Here is a 21,128-nt window from a genome sequence, read left to right on the forward strand (position 1 = left end):
TTCCATTCCTCAAATTGCATGTGAGTGAAGATTAATCATGCTTTCTGAAAGCTAAAATGTTTCCTCTTTAGTTTACTTTCAAACTGAAGATAAAGAATTGTGTCTGAGAAGGGTTTTTTAGGAGTTTAGGAAATAACATTCTAGGAAAAGGCTCCTAAGAGCAAATGGCTTTATTGGAATACAAGGAATAGGGGAACACTCCTCACAGAGTGTTTTTTAGAAGTCTATATAGGATGGGACAGTTTTATAATCACATTCCAGAGAATGGGAGAGATAGGGAGAGGAAGGGAGGTGGCAGACATTTCCAGGGATTTGCCCAAAGGTGTGGTCTGTTTTCTGTACTGTATTGTACAAATGAATATTTGAAGATCTAGGGAAGTTTATAACATTGACCAAATCCTCTGATAAATAAATCAGACTGAAGTTGCCCTTGTAAGCTTGAATTTATAATGTTTTTTTCTTCTCTTATAGGATGAAAGTTCTTCTTCTTTACAACTTTCTGTAGAAGATCTTCAGAAAAGTAGTGATACAAATAGTGTGATTAAAGATAGATTATCTCAGGTTGTTCGACATAATGCTAAATACTTTCTAGACCCAGTAAGGAAATGTAATGGCCAATCAGTACCCTTTCAACAACCAAAGCACTTTACAGGAGGAATAATGCGATGGTACCAAGTAGAAGGCATGGAGTGGCTTAGGGTAGGAATTACTACTTTAATAAAAGTTCATTTAAAAGTTTATTTTTCATTGTTCACTGTAATTCTGTTTGTGCTAAATCTGTAAAATGAAGAAACCTAATTTATCATTTAATTTTAACTATGCTGTAAGTTTATGGTTTGGCTGGGTGATTTTCAAGTATGCTATATGACATTCCCTCTTGACAGAGACCCTAGACATCACAAGTTCTGAAAAGTACATTCACTTCAAGTTAAGCCTCGTATGATTTCAATCTTAATTTATAAGATTTATCCAAACATGGACAGACATGCTGGGCAATTTGTCATCAAAATCTTCTGGATCTGGTAGCATTTATAGAATTTTTATCTTAAAGATCATTTAAGCCATACTTTACAGATAAATAAACAGGCCCAGATAGCTTCTGACTTAGGCAGATCATGTATCTATTTAGAGGCAAGTAGAACAAGAATTCAGGTTTCTTGGCACCATTCTGGTTCCACTCATGGCTTGCATCTGGCTATTTAAAGTCCACTTCACTGGGACTAATTTAAGTTGAGGATCAGATTCTTCAAGTACACCAATTCTTTAGTGAAAAAGTATTGTAAGTCCTACATATCCAAAAGCTGAAATCACGTGTAATCTGATTGACTGATTTATCACAGCCATCCTGATAAACTATCAGATTACACATGATGGCTGTGATAAATCAGTCAATCTTGAAGGTGAACCTAGTCAACTGGGCTCATACCGTGTCTCTATCTTAAATACCTCATTGTAGCCACTATACCTAACAATCAAAACACTCAGAAAGCCACAATTATTTAAGCAACTGTTTGTTTGGAGTTTATCTTAGTGTTGTTTTCTTCAATTAATGCTACCATGAAATTCTCATGAAAAGCATAAATTGGATCTTTCTGGATTTGATTACAGATTTTTTTTTTTTTTCCTTTTGGTATATGCAGATGCTTTGGGAAAATGGTATTAATGGAATTTTAGCAGATGAAATGGGATTAGGAAAGACTGTTCAGTGCATTGCTACAATTGCATTGATGGTTGAGAGAGGAGTACCTGGACCATTCCTTGTGTGTGGTCCTTTGTCTACACTTCCTAACTGGATGGCTGAATTCAGAAGATTTACACCACAAGTAAGAATTATTTTCTTATAATTTGATGGATCAGTGCTCTCATTAAAGTACTTTTTTTTTTACTATCCATTGTGAATTAATAATTCTTCCAGAGCATCTTATCCAAATTTTTGTATATGTTTACATTAGAGCAGGGCTTCTTAAACTTCTACTTGTGACCTCTTTTGACCCGAGTAATTTTTATGTGACCCTAGGTATATAGATATATAAAATAAGCATACAAATCAAACATTTATTGATAAGTTATAATTTCACAATCTCTACATTGTTACAAGACCCCATATAGAATTGAAGATCACAGTTTAAAAAACTGAATATTAGACAATGTACCCAATATACTTTAGGCCTGCTTTTAGGTCTTTACAATATTTTGAAGGTACCAATATGTCATTATTTTATCAATCCATTGGTTTTCATTCTCTATGTGATCACCTCACCTCCTTTTCTATTCATAATCGCTTTTGATACTTTTAAATGACATAGACTTATGCATACCGTAGGTTTTGCTTACCATATGTTATTGCTATTGGGAATTTCAAATTGAATGTTTCCTTGGCACCTCAAACTTAATATGTCTAAAACAACTTTTTGCCCTAGACATCTCCTTTTGATGACCCTATTTTTTCCAAGGGCACCATCATCTTTCTAATCACCAAAGTTTTTATTTAGCTCTCTTTGATTCCTTATTCTGCCTTTCACATATCTGCTTATCATGATGGAAGCTTCAATCTGGAGTGGGAAGAATATTTTTTTTTTCTTTTCCAGTAATGAGTAGGATGGAAAGACGGAAGAAATCAATATGATATTGTAAAGTGGAAATTGAAAAAAACTTTTCCTTTATAACAAGATAAATTAATATTGCATTCAGTTTATTGAATAACAAACTAACATGTAAGGAGGGTAATTGAAGAATTTTAGCTCTTTTATCAAATCTATGTAAATTGTTATGTTTATCATAGATAAAATGACTATAATTATCATAAATAATGCTATCATCCTAGATTCCTATTATGTTGTATCATGGAGATCAACAAGAACGTCGAAAATTGGCACAAAAGATTCATAAACGTGAAGGGACGTTGCAGATACATCCTGTGGTAATTACATCCTTTGAAATAGCAATGAGAGACAGAAATGCTCTACAGGTACACAAATCAGCTTTATATGATTCCAAATAGACTTGTTTATTATAATCTGTGCAACATGCTATCCTGTGTATCTTGTAAAACTGGTTTTTAGTAGACTATGAACTCAGAGTTGTTTTCTAGATTTTATACCCTCCTCATCTTCAGTTCATCAAAAACATTTGCCCAGATCCCTTTGTGGCAGTTGGCATTTGTTAGGGCTTTTACTCTCTCAAAATAGAGCTGATTGAAAGTTAGCAACTGTTGTCATTACCTTTTAGTACCATTTGTACTATGATCTATCTAGCCATTGGTATGACGCTTAAATATTTAAGGTCATTTTTATTTAGATGAATTTATCCAGCCTACTACTTAAAATGTAATTCAGGGCTTCTCTTGAAGTTCATCTTATTCCGTTTCTACATATGAACAGGCTGGCAAGCCAAATATAAGCAAGACCATGGCAGGAAATATTAGGGAGCACTAATGAGTTAATTTATGGCTCTCTTTTATGATATGTTTATTCCTACTTTTGTAAATTACAAAAATTTGTAAGTGCTGAAGCTGCTTTATTTGTCAGTAAAAAGGTAGCCTGGACAAGGAAAAATAAGTCCTTTCCATCTTTGTTGCCTGCATTTTCTCTTATTTACTGCTCACTTGAATGCTATAATCTCTTTTTCACCATTTTGTGTTTGTATTGGCTGTTTTCTTTCTTTCTTTAACTGTGCTTCTGTGATGTTTCTTACTCAATGGACTCTTGCTGGTGGGTTTTTAATTTCTGATTTTACTACCTGGAAATAGGATTTGAGACGTCTTGAATAGTGGTTTTTATCGTAAGTGTTATTAGAGAAGATAATAAGCAAAATAAAGAGAAACCAGCTTGGGAATTATTAGCTATTATCCCAGTCCTCAGAGCCATGGAATATTTGGGTTTAAAATGGGCTTTAAGAAACAACAGGACCATAGAGTTGGAGTAGAAAGGACCTTTGTTTTCTTCCATTTTATGTTACTCAAAAGATAATTGAGGTTCAGGAAAAGGCAGAGGAAAGCTTTGACTAAGATCCTTGGACTTCACATCCATTGATCTCACCACAGTGCTGAGCCACCTTTAGGCATTTACAAGGCAGTGCAGTATAGCGAGGCCTGCAATGACCCCTGACCCCAGGAAGTTGTGTATGTTTAGATCTAGTGCTTAGCATGTGCCTGGCACATAGTAAGCACTTCATACATGCTTATCTATTAATTAACTACATGTACATTGGGGTACATGTGAAAAGTTTCTTTTTGCTAATGGGGGGATACACAGGAAAAACTTGAATCACTGGTGAAATGTTTAGAGACCTGGTGGGGTTCTAGTCTTTATATCCTCTGGCCATGTGATTCTGGGATCGTTACTTAAACCTATTTTTTGTTGTTGTTGTTAAACCTTGAATGCTTTAATCTTCTCTTTAAGAAAATAAGTTGCACATTGGCTTCCAGAGCTGAATTGGTATTGGGAAATCCCTGACTCCTTATTTAGTATAGAAATGTGTGTGTTTTTATTCACCAATTTCTAACACAGTGGGGCTGGAAATGTCATATTTAACATTTGCTTTATTCACATAATGCAAAATTGTGAGGTGACACTCTTGAAATCATTTTTTCTAGCATTGTTACTGGAAATATTTAATAGTAGATGAAGGACACAGAATTAAGAACATGAATTGTCGTCTGATCAGGGAATTAAAGCGATTCAATGCTGACAACAAACTTCTGTTGACTGGTACACCCTTGCAGAACAATTTAGCAGAGCTCTGGTCATTGCTAAATTTTTTGTTGCCAGATGTTTTTGATGACTTGAAAAGGTAGGCTGGAATAGTTGGATTTTTATGTGTTTTGAAAAAAAATATATCAATATATAAAAATAAGGTGATTCTGATCTGTTTGTTTCTGGGTAACTGAATACTAAAAGTTTTCCATCCTGTTGTTATTATACATGTGTTTTTATATACTGCAAATTAACACAAAAGTACTTTAAAGAAATCAAGAGAAGATGGCTTCTAAAGTATTTAGGTATCTACTAAGATTTGATGAGGACAAAAATGTGTTACTCTAGCATATTATTCCTGTTTATTATGGTCAAGGGGAGGTCAGAAAGACCTGATTTCAGATCCAGCCTCAGCTCAGACACACTTAATGTGACCTAATATTCTTAATACCTTGTTGTGAGGATAAATCGAGGTGGTATTTGTGATGCACAGTGACAGTCACAGAAAAGATACTTCATAAATGTTTGTTTTCTTTCCCTCTTGTGGTCACCCAGTATACCAAGAAAGAACCTCATGCATTATCTTTCTTTAGAATCTTGGGACATATTTAGAAGTACTTAAAAGTTTTAAGGTGAGAATTATTGGTTACACAGCTTATTAGAGGATCATAGGCTTTAAAGCTGGAAGGGATCTTCCAGAAAATACTAGGGTAAGTCATGCAGCAGATGTTTGGCACTGCATAAAGTGTCATTAAAACCAGGTTTTAAAAAACCACCACTAAAAACTGGGTCACAGCTAGCTTGCCACTTTCAGGTCATTAAGTGTTATCAATAGCCAATAGTACAAGAATAGTTATTAGTATATTAATCATTAATTATATTAGTGTAACAGCAACAATATTTGTATTACTGTTAATATATATGTATATATTTTTTTCATTTAAAATAAATTGAGTGCTCAAATTATTTGTGTGGATAATCTGATAATAAATATTGTTAGAGAAGTAATACAATACAGTTCTATAAATTTTTATATTTTTAAGGACATTTTTCATTGTGTTTAGCCTGGAAAGCTTTTTAGTAGATTACCTTGTTAACTTTTTTGCAAAAAATTACATCACCAAGTAGTTAAACTTGTGATAAAACTTTTTATATGTATTTTATGACAAAACAAAAAAGTTAACTAATATAAAAGTTACATAGAGAAACATTTTTGAATTTAGCATGTTAATTATTTAATGAACTGAATAACTTAGGATTTTATTCTTCTTCCTCTAGTTTTGAATCCTGGTTTGACATAAATAGTCTCACAGAAATCGCTGAAGACATCGTTGCTAAAGAAAGGGAACAGAATGTTTTACATATGCTTCACCAGGTTTTTTTGTTTGTTTTTTTTGGAGAGTGTGAGAGTATGTTTTGTGTGTATAAAAAACTGTTATTAGAATCATAGAATTACAGAACAGTGATTTGTGATATCTGGTAAGGGCAAGGTAAGGAAGTGGATTTTTTAAGTGGCCTTTGAAATTGGGCTTTAAAGTTCTATGAGTGTACCTGGGAAGGAAAGGCATTCTGAGAGGAGGGAACAACCTAGGAAAATTTATGAAGGTGTGAAAATACAATGTCTGTTTTAGGGGTTGAGGAGGAGGTGAATATTCCTTGAATTGTTCATTTTGGCAGAATATACTGGGGGATTGGGTATTTGGGGAGATTGACATGAAATTTGAAAAAAAGATTGTGTTAAATTTTTGAAATGTTTTCAATACCAAGCAGAGTAGTTTTTAATTTGGGCGATAGTGAGTGACTAGCTGCTGAAAATGTTCAGACAGAATAATATAACCAGGTATAAACGAAAGACTTAGAAATGCAGGGCAAAAAGGTGAACTTTGGGAAACAGAATTATGTACATAATTCCCAAATAAAAATTGTTACTACATTCTAGTACTTGAGAGATTCATCTCAACTGGAGTGGTCTGAGACTAGAATTTTGGGGACAAAAATGAGGACTGCTCTCTAGTTCAAGGGGATGGGTCATCTTATTTTATTTTCCTTTATTATTTTTCTAGATTCTAACCCCTTTCTTACTGAGGAGACTAAAATCTGATGTTGCACTTGAGGTTCCTCCTAAACGAGAAGTAGTAGTGTATGCACCTCTTTCAAAGAAACAAGAAATCTTCTATACCGCAATTGTAAACCGTACAATTTCAAAAATGTTTGGAAGCAGTAAGGTATTTTTTGAAGTGGAATTTATATTTGTTGTTGCTGAGTTGTTTTATTCATCTGCCTCTTCGTGACTCCATTTGGGATTTTCTTGGCAGAGATACCAGAATGGTTTGCCATTTCTTTCTCTAGTTCATTTTACAAATGAGGAAACTGAGGCAAACAGGGTCTTACAGTTAGTAAATGCTTGAGGCCAGATTTGAATTGATATCTTCCTGACTCCAGGCTTGTTACTCTATCCATTATGTCACCTAGCTGCTAATAGTATATATAATATCTAAAATAGAGACACTATAGTTATAAATCATGTCTGCCAAGATAGGGACATGCTTGAAGCAAATGAATCAGTTGAAGTGCATGAACCTATAATGGGGATTAGCTCTTCGTGTTAAAGGTAGAAAGGACCTTAGAGGACATCTAACCCAGCTGTCTTCCACTAACAACTTCCTGCCTACCTCAACACTTTTTTTTAAAACATGCAAACAAACCCAGAGAAGTTCAATGACTGCCTATTCAACTTAGGTAGTAAATGTGAGAACCAGGATAGGAATTCCATGTCCATTAATTTTATTTTTGTAGAGAGGGTGTAATAAGGATAGGTATAGGAGTTTGTCTTATTTTCTCTTATTTTTTTCCTTGCTCTTTCTTATAGCAAATTTGAGAGTGGTTGTATTTACTTATCTCTTTCAAGAGAAGGCTTCCAAGGGGCAGCTAAGTGGTGCAGTGGATGGAGCATCAGCCCTGAAGTCAGGAAGTCCTGAGTTTAAATATGGTCTCAGACATGTCCTGACTGTGTGACCTTGGGCAAGTCACTTAACCCCAATTGCCTCAGCAAAAAGAGAGAGAGAGAGGTTTCCAAGTTGTTGCTGATTATATGAAGTATTCTTAAACTCTCCACTATTTCTCCCCCCGCCTCCCAAAAAACCCCAAAAACTGTGCAGGCAGTTTCCTTATCTTTAAAGTGAGATACTGAAAGCACCTGCCTCATAGGGTGGCACAAATAAAGTAGTTACTGTGGACAAAATGTTTCCATTCTCTGTTGCTCCTTTTAGTGTTAATTATTTATTTTTGTATGTAATCACCACATTTAACAGAACCAAATATATTCATTTAAGAACATTTAACCTTTAGAATTTATTCATAAATCATTTATAATTTAGTGCCATCTAGTCAGTAGGCTCTCATAAAATGTTAAATAATGTTGAAAGAAAAAAATGTAGTGAAGATAATGTTCTTTTCAGAGGCCTGTGATTTGGGAAGTATATAAAATAATATATTTTGGGGGAAGTAAATAGAAATAATTTCTCATACAAGTATTTCTTGGTATCTTATAGAAAGAAACTATTGAGCTGAGTCCCACAGGAAGACCAAAACGCAGAAGCAGAAAATTGATTAATTATAGTACATTTGAGGATGATAATGTACCTGATGAGTTAGAAAAATTGATTAGTCAAATGCAACCAGAGATGGAATCACAAAGGTGTGTATTTAAATAAGTATCTTTATACCAAAAAGTACTTTTAATGTTTGCTGTGTATTCATGTCTTTGTATTTTTCCTAGACCTGTGGTAGAAATGAGTATTCCGATAGAATCAGAAGTTAATTTAAAGCTACAGAACATTATGATGCTTCTTCGCAAATGTTGTAACCACCCATACCTCATTGAATACCCTCTAGATCCTGTCACACAAGAATTTCAGGTAAGTGACTAATAGCATTTGCCATTTTGATTTACCTTAATTTCATTGATATGGGGAACCTTCCACTAATGTAGATCTGTGTCTTAATCTTAATTGCTTAGGTGCTTAATGAGCTCAGAGTCTCCTGGCAAGTATATTTCAGAGGCAGAACTTGATGCTTATTCTTCCTAAGAATTTGCTAGCTTGGCCAATTGATAGAAAAACTTAACAGTAAGAAGCCCAAAACTCCCTTTGTATATTTATGTGGCATTTTGAATTTCATGAAATGCTTTACATGCATTCTTTTTCTTACTGAAACCCTGTGAGTTAGGAAATAGGTTTAGAAAGATTGAGCTCTACCTGATGTTAGATTACTTTCCACCCTAAATCTACCCATGCAGGTAATGCTCCTTGCTTTGGTTTCATTTTAAAAAATAGGTTTCTTTCTTTGCTTTCATATCATCTTTATTTCTTAATATTTCTCTCCCTCTTTCCTAACCAGTAAGCCTTTCCTTTATAAAAAATGTAAAACTAACCAACATATCAGTTATCTCTCCCTGTGTGAGACATGCTTGGTGTCTCCCATTTTTACAGATGAGGTTGGGATGTATGTTTGTATAATTCTTATTCAAGGCCAAGCAATTTCATATTGCCATCATTGTGTGCATTGTTTTCTTGGTTCTCTGTTACATATATTATATAGGATTCATACATTGAGTAGGGGAAGTAGATTACTTTTTTTCAGGATGATTTGTTATGCTCTTGATTCTTAAGAAAAAAATTTTTTTAACATGATGCTTATTTTGTTACTAATGTTCTTTTCTTAACCTGCCTTTAAGATTAATGAAGAATTAGTGACAAGTTCAGGGAAATTCTTAATTCTGGATCGGATGCTTCCAGAGCTCAAAAACAGGGGTCATAAGGTATTAAATTTAATTGGAAAGTAATTTTGTTCAGTAATTGTTTTTTTCAGCAAACACTCAGTATTATGTACTTTCTAGGTGCTGCTTTTTTCACAAATGACAATGATGTTGGATATTTTGATGGATTACTGCTATCTTAGAAATTACAGCTTTAGTCGATTGGATGGATCCATGTCTTACGTAGAAAGAGAAGAAAATGTAAGGGCATATTTATGTCATTCGCTTCTTGAAAATGTTCTCTCTACTAGTACCCGATTTCATTTTTTAGATGCATGAATTCTTAAATTGGGCTTCTACCTTTTCCCTCCAAATTAGAAAACAGTGGCTTGGAGAAGTAACAGGAGTTATGTGAGGAAAAAAGAAGAAAGGCCCAGTAGAAGGTTTTACCGCCAATCAAAGGAATACTGTCTTAGTAATTAGCTATACTATTTCTTTTCTATTACCTATATATAACATTCTAAAATAGAAGTATTTTTCCTCTATGACTCCTCTATAATCTTAAGTTACTTGACAATTTCCATGTCTTTTAAAATGAAGATTTAGCTGAGTCAAAGCAATTATTCATTTCAAGTATTTAGTGAGAATTTTAAGTGCTCAGTATACCCATACTATTGAGGATGCACACAAAGTATAAAATAGGAATATTCTTCCTCAGATTGTATCATTCAAATTTTTTTTTAATCGAATAAATGGCTCCCTGCAATGTTATTTACTTGACAAAATTTTTATGAAACATTGAATAATCTTAGGATTTATTTGCAGGGGAGATTTAAACAGAAAACTGTATAAATAGGATGTATCAGATAGTAATGTGTGCTAAAGGGCACTTCTTGGCTTGGGTTTTGAAGGACGAATAGATTTTAAATAAGAGAAAGTACGAATGACTTTGTAATCAGAGGATGCACTCTATGCTGTTTTCTAGGAACAGCTGAAGAATAGGTCAGACTGACCCAGAGGATTCGCTGTTAATCATAATAGGGTTGAGACAAGTAGGGGGTTATCAGATAATTAGGACACCAGGTTAAAGAACTTGTTTTATCAGAAGAAAAATGTGCCACTAAGGAGATTGGGAAAGAATGGTGTGAAAATGGAGTTAAGGGAGAGTAATCTGATCCCATGAAAAATTATAGGGAGCTGCTTAAGAATGAGGAGATAAATTATATCCATGGTGTTGAACTGAAATAGAAATAGGGCCACTAAACCATACCGCACTCTGCATGTTCACTTAGAAAATCATTATTTATGTTTTGTTGCATTTTTAATTATATAGCTCCCCAAAACATTTTAATCTGGTTCTGAAATCTTGTAAGCAAGCTGTGTTCCACACTTCTGAGTTAGATTGATAGTTTGTTGAAGAGAAGGGACATTTCAGAGGAAGAGTTACTTGGTCACTTGGTGACCAAGGGAACAAAAAAAAAGAAAGTGAAAAATGAGTCCAGTTTCATACCTCTTTAAACAGTGATTATGGGGTTTAGGGGATTGTAAAAGACATATAAAAAATTGTATCATTCTTCCTACTGAAAGTATCATTCGTCTTCATAATAAATATTTTGCTGGATGTAAGCTTAAGTAAATTTAGTCTTGGTCTTTTGAGTGATAACATCTCCTTTGGGAATTTATTTTGTTTTCTGTGAAATCTTCTTGATTTCTTTCAGTGGATATTCCCTCCAAAAATAGAATTACTACCACCTTTTACTGCTTTTCTCTAAGGCATTCATATTCCCTATGCAAAAGAACAGAGACCTTTAATTAATTGGAAGATTAATGGATGCAAAATTAAGTCACTATATTGTTGGCTGGGCGTTGGGTCAGAAATTCATTACCAGGCTGGCTTCATTGAGGATGAATTTTACAGCTGAGGCAATTTCATGAAGATAAAGACAGGTTATGATTTGCCATTGTGAAGGGACTACCCATACTGAATATTGTGGGGTTTTGAAGTACTAAAATAAATTGTACTCTGTATTTCAGTTTAGTTGGCTTATCCAAGTTATTTTAGATTCTGCTACACTTAGCAGTTTTAATTTTTGGTTTCCTTTTACTTACTTAAGTTCCTCTTTTTCTTTTAGATGCACAAGTTCAACACAGATCCTGAAGTTTTCCTCTTTTTAGTTAGTACTCGAGCGGGTGGTCTAGGTATTAATTTGACTGCAGCAGACACAGTTATCATTTACGATAGTGATTGGGTAAGTTCAGTAGTAAGTACTGGGATTGGATTTTCCTGTTCTTGATTCTTGTTGGGAAGAATTTTGTACAGACCTTTTGAGAAAATACATTTTTGTTGATAACTTTAGTTTTGTATCGTATACATTTCCCAACTTATATCTGCAAATTGATATGCCACCAGTATATACCTCCCCCAACCCTTCCCAGAGAAATATCCCTTATAAGAAAATTTTTTTAAAAGTTTAGGAAAACTAGCCAACATAATAAAAATGAGTCTGATGTAATCTATAGTATTCCATACCCAAGGTTTTCCACCTTCATAAAGGAGAAAGGGAGATAAGGACTTTGTTTTTAATGATTCATTTCCTAAATTGTTGTATAAAAATATACATTTTAGAAGTATAGATCATTTCAGAAACTACTTTTTTTTTTTTAAATTCACAGAACTTGGAGTGAATTAGTTTCTTATTTTGGACATAAAATGAAATTTTCAAAACTTCTCTGAAAGGAAAGCTTCAAAATCAAATACTGTTATCTTTCACTTTTTGATTGTGCTAGGATTTTGTACAGTGATTTTGTTGCAAATTTAAGCTAATGCTGTTGCAATTTTTGTTTCAAGAATCCTCAGTCTGATCTTCAGGCCCAAGATAGGTGTCACAGAATCGGTCAAACAAAACCTGTTGTTGTCTATCGTCTTGTGACAGCAAATACTGTTGACCAGAAAATTGTGGAAAGAGCTGCTGCTAAGAGAAGACTAGAAAAACTCATCATACACAAAAGTAATTAACAATTTTGTAACAGAGTCCTTTGCTCTGAATATTTTATACAATGAGTTGCTCCATAATGTTGTGCTTTAACTTTAAAAAAAAAATTCCTATTTTCTCAACTAAATTTAGAGGGCAGAATTGAGGTAGGAAGACATGAAGTGAAGTAATGGGGTGGGGGGAGGAAGGGGGTGTAAATTATGAGGATGTCAAGCTTTATAACTAAGTATTTTTTAATGTAGGTAAATGTTACAAATTCTGTGAGTAATAATGCTATTAAATTCATTAATAGGATGGTTTTGAGCTGTGGTATCAAAATCACATAGAAATGGGGGCCATGCCACCATATATCTCTGTGCACTACATATTGATTTTGAAAACCCACATATTTAATACATTATATTCTATTACATTTTTATTGTGTTAAATATTTCCTTCTTATATTTTAATCTGAATTTAGTGTTGCAGGTCAGATATTTGACAACTCTTGTCTAGAGAATGAGAAGTAGGGTTTGGGGAAACATAATGGTTTCCTTTTGGAATGTATAATTTGAGGTAATATTGAAAAATTTTAGTTGTGCTGGTAAAGCAGACGGTTGTACATGTACTAAAGTATGAGGAAATCAAAGTAGAATTCCTTACAAGCATGCAAGGCTCTGTTGCTGTCCACAATTATATAATTCCTTTCACTGAAAGTTCAGTTACACTGAAATTCAGTTTTACCTATAATCCCATATCATGTAAAATTTATACTATGCATAGAGTATCTATAATTACTATAATAATGGTCTCATAAAAGATTATCAGATACGTATTTGCACAAAGTATTGGCATTTTTGTTCCATTGTATATTGTGGCCTTTTGAGGGAGAGCAGTGGTACATTAAATGTCTTTAATTAGATCTTTTTGGTTTTTTTATTAAGCATTTGGACATTCTGTAAATTTAGGCATGCTTAACATTTCTTGATTTCTATTCCAGTATTTTAATTTGACTTGGAAAAGTTTTAATAACTACATATTTTTTAATATTTCCTTCTAAATGTTTTTAGATCATTTCAAAGGTGGTAAATCTGGATTAAGTCAATCTAAGACCTTCTTGGATCCTCAGGAACTGATGGAATTATTGAAATCCAGAGACTATGAAAGGCAAGATTTTGTTGTTGTTGTTGTTATTAACTTCAATTAAAAGCTTTAAAGTTATATTATTTTGTATGAAATTATGCACTATGTACTTCTTTGTAGGGAAGTAAAAGGATCGAGAGAGAAAGTTATCAGTGATAAAGATTTGGAGTTGCTGCTGGATCGGAGTGACCTCATTAGTAAGTTTTTTTTTTGTTTCAGTGGATTTCCATTGGCACAAATGGAAAAGATAGTTTGGAAATAATAGCTGTTATTTCTTTCACTATACCCCTAAAAAACTAATAAATTTTTTTATCTAGAAGGAACTGTAGAGACTCTTTAGCTCATCCCCCTCATTTGACTTTTCACTGAGGCCACTGAGATTTAATGATTATCCAAAAAGTTCTGTTTAGTTAACTACTGACCTAGGACTTGTAAACAAGTTACTTCTCATTTTATGTGTAGTTGACTTTTGATCAGTACACACTGAGTAATTTTTTTTCAATCCTGCAAATTGTTATAGTTGGGCTTGTAATTTATATTCTGTGATTAGTCCAAGTCTTAAAAGAAAATTCCGCGGATCTATAGCAGGTTTCAGTATAGTTATTGAAAAGGATACATTGTGTGCCTTACAGATTGGTAGTGTCTTATACTGTTAGAAGTAGGATCTAATTCAATCCCTCAATTATAAACAGATGATGAGCTTATGTGTTGAGTATAAGTTCTCTACTTCTGACCTTATTTGCTACTTATCTGCACACTTTTGCTTTATTAGATTTACTCTAATTTAGGAATAATGGAAGTGAAAGCAAGGTAATGTTGTTCCCAAAGAGAACAGTCCTGTGCTTCTTCATCTTCTGCTAACCATTTGTTAGGATAGCAATAATGTTTCAGTTTAGACATCAAGTGGCACTATAATATCCTGTTATCTTATTCATACTGATCTTTTTTTTTTTTTTAAGCATCTACTTGCTAAGCACCAAGCATGGTGTATTTCTACTTTCAAAGAGCATAACTATAAAAATTTGTCTAGTGATGTTAAAGACTATGTTAGAGGAAATTTCCTCTGTCACTTATGCACAAATGTTTGCTGTTTAATTGCAGAAGAGATACTCAAGAAGGGAAATGGCAGTTTCCCTAATCAGAGAATTAATCAAAATGTAAATATTTTGGAAAGTTACCTTCTTTCGCTGTCTTAATTGTAATTACTGAACAGGAATAATTATTTTTGGGTTTTTTTAATGCCCTTCCTATGTACTAAACTTAGACTGGTCCTCAGGAAATCGTTTATCACCTATCTCACACTCAGAGTCTTGGCAGTTTAGTCTTGGCTGACTTTAAGAACTCAGGGCTACCTCCAAATCTCTGTGAAGTATAGCAGAGGACTTTGGTGGATATTGGATTTGGTGGATTGGTAACTGGTAAATGACTGGTAAATTGATGAAATAGTAAGGAACCCAAAGTACCAATATTATACCAACAAAAAAGGAAATAATTGTTGGCAGTTAAAATTTTCAAATAAGTGAAAAATAACAAGGCATCATAGATAATGAAAGTTTCTATTCTCATTAATTATCTTTTTCTACTATCATAGTCATGTGTTGGGTATGTTAAATGTGCACAAACAAAATATAGACAAGATAAATTTGGAATGATTTCAGAGGGAAGGCACCAAACTTAATGTGGATTGAGAATGACTTCTTGTAGAATATGGAATTTATGCACGCACACACACACACACACACACACACACCCCTATAAATATGATGATTCATCAATTCAAAAGTCTGGTTCAGTTTTTTTAGCACTTTGTTTTAATGACTGTTGTATTTGAAAAATATACCTCAGAAACATCTAAGTACAAATGTCTGTATACCAGTCATACAGAGGTTTTTGTTAAAATTTGAACAGTAAATTTCTATTTTTCCCTAGACAATAGGGAGATAGTAGATAGAAGAAGAATATTTTTAAAAAGAGGATGCAAAAAAAGGATAGTTGGCAAAATAGGTAGGCTCTGGATTTTCGTGATATTGGATAGATGTCTTTCATTTGATTTTAGGCTTGGTGTGTAGGGTTAGAGGAGGATGATTCATTCTGGGAAGGGAGAAGAAAGAATGATCTTGTGAGTCTAGGTATTGCCTTACTTTGTGAATACATGTGACTTCTTGCAATATTCCCAACTTGAAATACATACCTTAGAAAGTTTTGTTATAGAACATTATCAGTTTTCAGTAGAATACAAATCCATTTAAAATCATAAACATTATGCTATGTATGAATATCTGCTGATTTAGACAATAACTTTTTTTTTTAGCGCTCATTTTTATTTTTATTTATTCTTTTTTTGTAGATCAAATGAATGCTTCAGTGCCAGTTAAGGAGAAGGTTGGAATTTTCAAGGTTTTAGAAAATGCTGAAGATTCAGATGCTGATTGTATGTTCTGATTTGGGATGTAATGAATGGCCTCCAAATAGGTCCTTATTCATAAAATTCACATAATTTACCTGTTGGTTTTGAAGTCCGGTTAATATTAATCCACTTTTTTAGTTGTCAGTTATGTGCAACAGGTGCAATGCCATATTTAATAGATGGTAGTTTTCTGAGCTTTAATAAGAACAAAAGAAAAAACATGTTCATGTTTTCAGTAACTTGAGTTCTAGTAGTGTTCTTGATAAAGGCCATTGTATACTTAAACACTGCCAGATTTATACAGTCTTCCTGTGGAAGTTTTTGCATGTCTTTCTGCATTCCCCCTTTTTTCTCCCCAAGAAAAATAGATAATTTTGCTTCAGTTATGGAGTGGGGGATAGGACAGGAAGAAGTGGGAGATTGGGACTATGGTTTATTTTGTTTTGTAAGAAAAATTGTATAATTGTAGTTTCCATTGCTACAACATGTTTTGCCAAATAAATGTTATTGTAAGATGACTTGAGTCAAGTTCTTTTCTCTGTAAGGGAGTAGGTCTATGTGAAGTATTATTTGTTGTAATGGTTATTGTGCTGTCATCTATTGAAGTGCACTAATTCTCTAAGGAAGATAATAAATAAACTTGATACTGACTTTTGGAAAATGAGAACAGGCCTTGAGAATGTATTCTTTTTGTAATTAAGTTTTACTTAGAAACTTTTTTTACTCACATTTTTTGTTTTTATGTAGCTTTAATTTCTAAATGTCCCTTCTACCTAGATAGAAGCCTAGGTAACAAAAGAAAAAGGAAGGATTAAAAACCAGTTCAGCAAGACTAACCAACACATCAAACTTGCAAATGTCAAACATAGTACATAACACTCCCGTGTTCAACTCAAACCAGATTGAAATATAATTGTAAACTATTTAACAAATAAAAATGCAAATATAGTGTTACATTTTAAAATTTTCTTGTGACCATTATGTATGATGTAGTAGTCCCTCAATTTGACTTTGATATGACAGTTACACACTATTTGTAAGTGTGTTCAGGGTTCTTTGAATTTTCCATATAGCATAGACTTATCAGTAAAATTTTAGAATAGAAGCAGATGCCTTTGATGCCTTTACTCAGTAGAGAATAGAATTTAATAGAAGGGATGAATGAAGCTTTGGGAGAATAGTGCACAATTAAAAAATTTGGGCCCTTAGGCTTTAATTCACATATTCATAAAGTGAACATATTCATAAATGTTTATACTTCTTGGTTTGGAAATCTTAAAATATAGATTTTGAAATTAAATATCTATGAGTAAGATACTGTACTGTTAGAGTAATAATAATCAACATTTATATAGTGCTAATTAGTTCTTGAGTATACATGAAAAAGGAAAGACAGGCCTGCTGTCAAGGAGCTTACAATGGAATAAAGGAAAACAAATATCAAAGGAAACTAAAAGGACTGGAATGAAGTAAGAGACCTGAAAAGTGCAGCATCCTGCTACCTGGTTATTTTTCCTATGGAAATATTTTGTATTTTCTATCATTTCAACTAAAAACTCATTAATATTTTATTCAGAAAATGGACTTTGAGTAATGATGGATATTTCTTCTTGTGGTCACAATCTATATTCACTAGAGGAATAAAACCATAGATTTTTGAACATTCCCACACAAGATTTATATTTAATCTATTCGCTAGTTTTCAAAGAAAATCATAGGAACAAAGATAATATCTTCAAAGGATATGTATTGTGCATTTCAAGTCTTTTTTTTCCTATAAGGAAAAACAAATATAATAAAGGCTTACAAAGTGTAAGCTTATTTTGTTATATTTTCAAAAAAAGTCTGGGGTACTGTCAACAATAACAAGACAGAAGTCTAATAGTTGCTGGGCAAACAGCATCTTGCACATATGCATAAATTCTGGGAAAACATTAAAATTTTAGCCTTGGTTGTCTTTTCATTTTCCTCCCATTTTATTATTTTAGAAATATCACTAAAAAGTGCGTGCATCTTGGCAGTTACATGTGGCTTCTAGTAAAATGACAACCAATCTGTAGTTCACCATAAATGATTCTTTACCAAGACGTACACAAGCTGGCTTTGTAAGAGTAATTACTGCATGCCATATATGCCACCCTTTGTTTAGTAACTCAGTACAATTTGGATAATCCTCACTTTTTACATTTTTGTGTCCCTTCCACATAATCTGTCACCTATAAGTGTCCCTTAAGATTCTGCTGGTTTTTCAATTGGTTATTTCATCAACTCCCTATGGATTCACATCTCTATGCAAATGATTCCTAAATTTAAATCCAAGGCTGAACTTTCCCTCCAAAACTCTCCCTCTTCCTAATTCCCCTATTACTCTCAAGGAAACCACCAATTTTTACCACTACCTAGATTTCCAACCTAGATATCATTTCATTTGTATTTAATCCCTGTATCCATTCGGTTCTGTTCATTGCCAAGTCCTTTCGATCTCTGAAATAGCTCATAGAACCCACTTTTCTTCCTCTGATATTGCCACCACTAATCATTTAATCACCTCATGACTGTTCTAAATATGGTGGCTTTCTGATTGGGGAAGGTGGGAATAAGTATTTTTATGCTGCAGGCACTGTGCTAAGTTTTTTTTTTTTTTTTTTTAAATAGCCTTTTATTTACAGGTTATATATATGGGTAACTTTACAGCATTGACAATTGCCAAACCTCTTGTTCGAATTTTTTCTCTCCTTCCCCCCATCCTCTCCCCCAGATGGCAGGATGACCAGTAGATGTTAAATATATTAAAATATAAATTCGATACTTTTTTTTTTTTTTTTAACTAATGCTTCTTTTGTTCATCCCTGTTTTATAGTTTAGACTTGAGGCAATGAAAGGTTAAGTGGTTTGCCCAGGATTATAGGCTAATAGGGCTTGAGATCACATTTGAATTCATATCTTCCTACTCCCAAGTTCATGCACTTTTTGCCTCTTGGCTGCTTCAAGCCTTTGCCAACTCCAGTTCATCCTCCACTTAGCTGTCAAAAGTGATTATTACAAAGCACAGGTCTGACAGCATTAACCCCACCACTCCAAACTCAAGTGGCTCTATCACCTGCTAGATCAAATATAAAATCCTCTTTTTCTTTTAGAGCCCTTAAGAATCTGTCTCCCATTTAACTTTCCCAGTCTTAAATCAATGCTTTATATAATTTTATATGATCTTCCTCATTCTTGAATAAGGCATCACTTAAATAGGCATTTTCACTGCCTTAACGCCATGGCTAGAATTCTCTCCCTACTTATTTCTACTTCTTGACTTCCCTAGCTTTCTTCAAGTCTGATTGAATACATCCTTTATAAGAGGCTTTTCCTAGTCCCTTTAATACTAGTTCCTTTTGCCCTAGACTAACAATATCGAAGGTTGGGGTAAGGATTGAATAGAATTCCAGCCTAGAACCCCCTATCTGAGGAGGGCAGTGGCCAGCATTATGTCTCCAACCCAGCAGATAGTCAGCCGTTAAGGCAGTGTTGCGTATAGAGCATTGGACACTAACTACCTGGATGATTCTGGGCAAGTCACTTAACCTCAGTTTCTTCAAATTTAAAATGGAGATAATCTCACCCATCTCACAAAGCTGTTGTGAGAATCAACTGAGATGATATTTGTAAAGTTTCTAATACAGTGTCTAATAGGTGTATATAAATTTTTATTCTCTTCCTTTCAATAACATTTTTGGGGAGCTTATAAGGTAAACAATTCTTAGGTTCATTGAGATACAATGATTTGCAACAACAAACTTTACTGTTCTCTGTTTTTGTTAATATTTAATTCAAAATTTCTTTGTCTTATCTCTAGTCTTACCCTATCAAGTCCTAGACATGGTAAGATCATTCCTACCATTTACTGCCTTTGCTTCTATTCCTGTGCTAATAACTAAGATTAGAGAAAATCTTGAAATGAGCCTAAGGGGTCCAATACAGACCTTTTATATAATCTCAATTGGGCCCTCACTGGGAAAAATGATTCTTTTATGCCTCTAAAATCAACTCTTACTACATTGGTTTTTCCTAACTTTTTTGTCCTCTCTAGTCTCTCAGGGCTCACCCTCCTCCCATCCCAGTGAAGCTTCCTTCAGTTCTGGAAAAACATGAATGTTGTGTAGAACTCATAGTATATGTAAAAGACTCCCTTTGGGGCAACCTAGTCTCTTTCCCTGTTAGTGGCTAGTGAGGAAGATGGGAAGCTGTGCTCTTCCTTGAGAGGGAAGGTCCTCAGAGCATCTTTCACTCAGAGTTTATAAGACCTTGTATATGTGGGACTTTGCCTGGGATAAATTTTGGGCCCTTAACATTTGCAGGAACTCACCAAAGGAATTCTTCACCTGTAACTGGCTGCCAGAGGTATAAAAAGCCCACCCCACGAGGCTTCAGAGGACTATCACAGGGATGAAAGTCTCATTGGGCATTGCTGCTGGGACTTCTCTGGAAGTGAAAGGGGTCCTTGCATATTTGAATCAATGTCGAATCCTTATTTATTCATTGTTATGCTTGACTCTAATTTTGTTTTTGAGGCAATGGGGGTTAAGTGACTTGCCCAGGGTCACACAGGAAGTATTAAGTGTCCGAGGTTAGATTTGAACTCAGGTCCTCCTGACTTCAGGGCCGGTGCTCCATCCACTGCACCCCCTAGCTGCCCTGAGTCCAATTCTTTGTCCAATATTGCACGGCCCACAAGTATCCCACTGCATTCTAGTCCTAAAGACTTTGACTGTCTTGAGTTAAGTCTAGTCCAGAGCAGGATTTCTTTCTGTCTGTCTTCTTTTTCTGTATCTATTTGTTTGTTTGGTGTACTTCCTGGGTACCATTCTCCGCCTCTCCGGTGTTCCCTCTGAAATTTCTTACAAAGTATCAGAGAATCTATTTAGAGGTAGAATCACAGAAGACTAGAAGGGGAAAGGAGCTTAGAAGTTAGGTAGTGCACGATTCGAATATGTTGTAGCGCGTTGGTACTATAATCCACACAGCGCTAGGCCTGGGGTCAGGAGGACTTACCTTCCTAAGTTCAGATCAGATAGTGTGACTCTGGGCAAGTCACTTAACTGTGTTTGCCTCAGTCCCCTCAACTATAAAATGAGCTAGAGAAGGAAATAACAAAACACTACAGTATC

General features: G+C 34.1%; 1 protein-coding gene across 1 annotated transcript in view; it reads left to right on the forward strand.

Annotated features, from left to right (window-relative positions):
• HELLS (helicase, lymphoid specific) overlaps positions 1–16,490 on the forward strand; it is a 28,109-nt gene extending 11,619 nt beyond the window's left edge. Inside the window, exons 8-22 of the mRNA XM_031956092.1 lie at positions 472–699; positions 1,641–1,823; positions 2,825–2,968; positions 4,595–4,791; positions 5,973–6,069; positions 6,758–6,919; positions 8,246–8,391; positions 8,473–8,611; positions 9,430–9,513; positions 9,592–9,711; positions 11,583–11,699; positions 12,299–12,458; positions 13,493–13,589; positions 13,686–13,762; positions 15,913–16,490. Of these exons, the coding sequence (XP_031811952.1) occupies positions 472–699; positions 1,641–1,823; positions 2,825–2,968; positions 4,595–4,791; positions 5,973–6,069; positions 6,758–6,919; positions 8,246–8,391; positions 8,473–8,611; positions 9,430–9,513; positions 9,592–9,711; positions 11,583–11,699; positions 12,299–12,458; positions 13,493–13,589; positions 13,686–13,762; positions 15,913–16,007 (2,046 nt within the window). The 3' untranslated portion in view covers positions 16,008–16,490. The remainder of the gene's footprint in view (positions 1–471; positions 700–1,640; positions 1,824–2,824; positions 2,969–4,594; positions 4,792–5,972; positions 6,070–6,757; positions 6,920–8,245; positions 8,392–8,472; positions 8,612–9,429; positions 9,514–9,591; positions 9,712–11,582; positions 11,700–12,298; positions 12,459–13,492; positions 13,590–13,685; positions 13,763–15,912) is intronic.
• The last annotated feature ends 4,638 nt before the right edge of the window (positions 16,491–21,128 follow it).

The sequence above is a fragment of the Sarcophilus harrisii genome, chromosome 2, assembly GCF_902635505.1.
Source record: "Sarcophilus harrisii chromosome 2, mSarHar1.11, whole genome shotgun sequence".
NCBI lineage: Eukaryota > Metazoa > Chordata > Mammalia > Dasyuromorphia > Dasyuridae > Sarcophilus > Sarcophilus harrisii.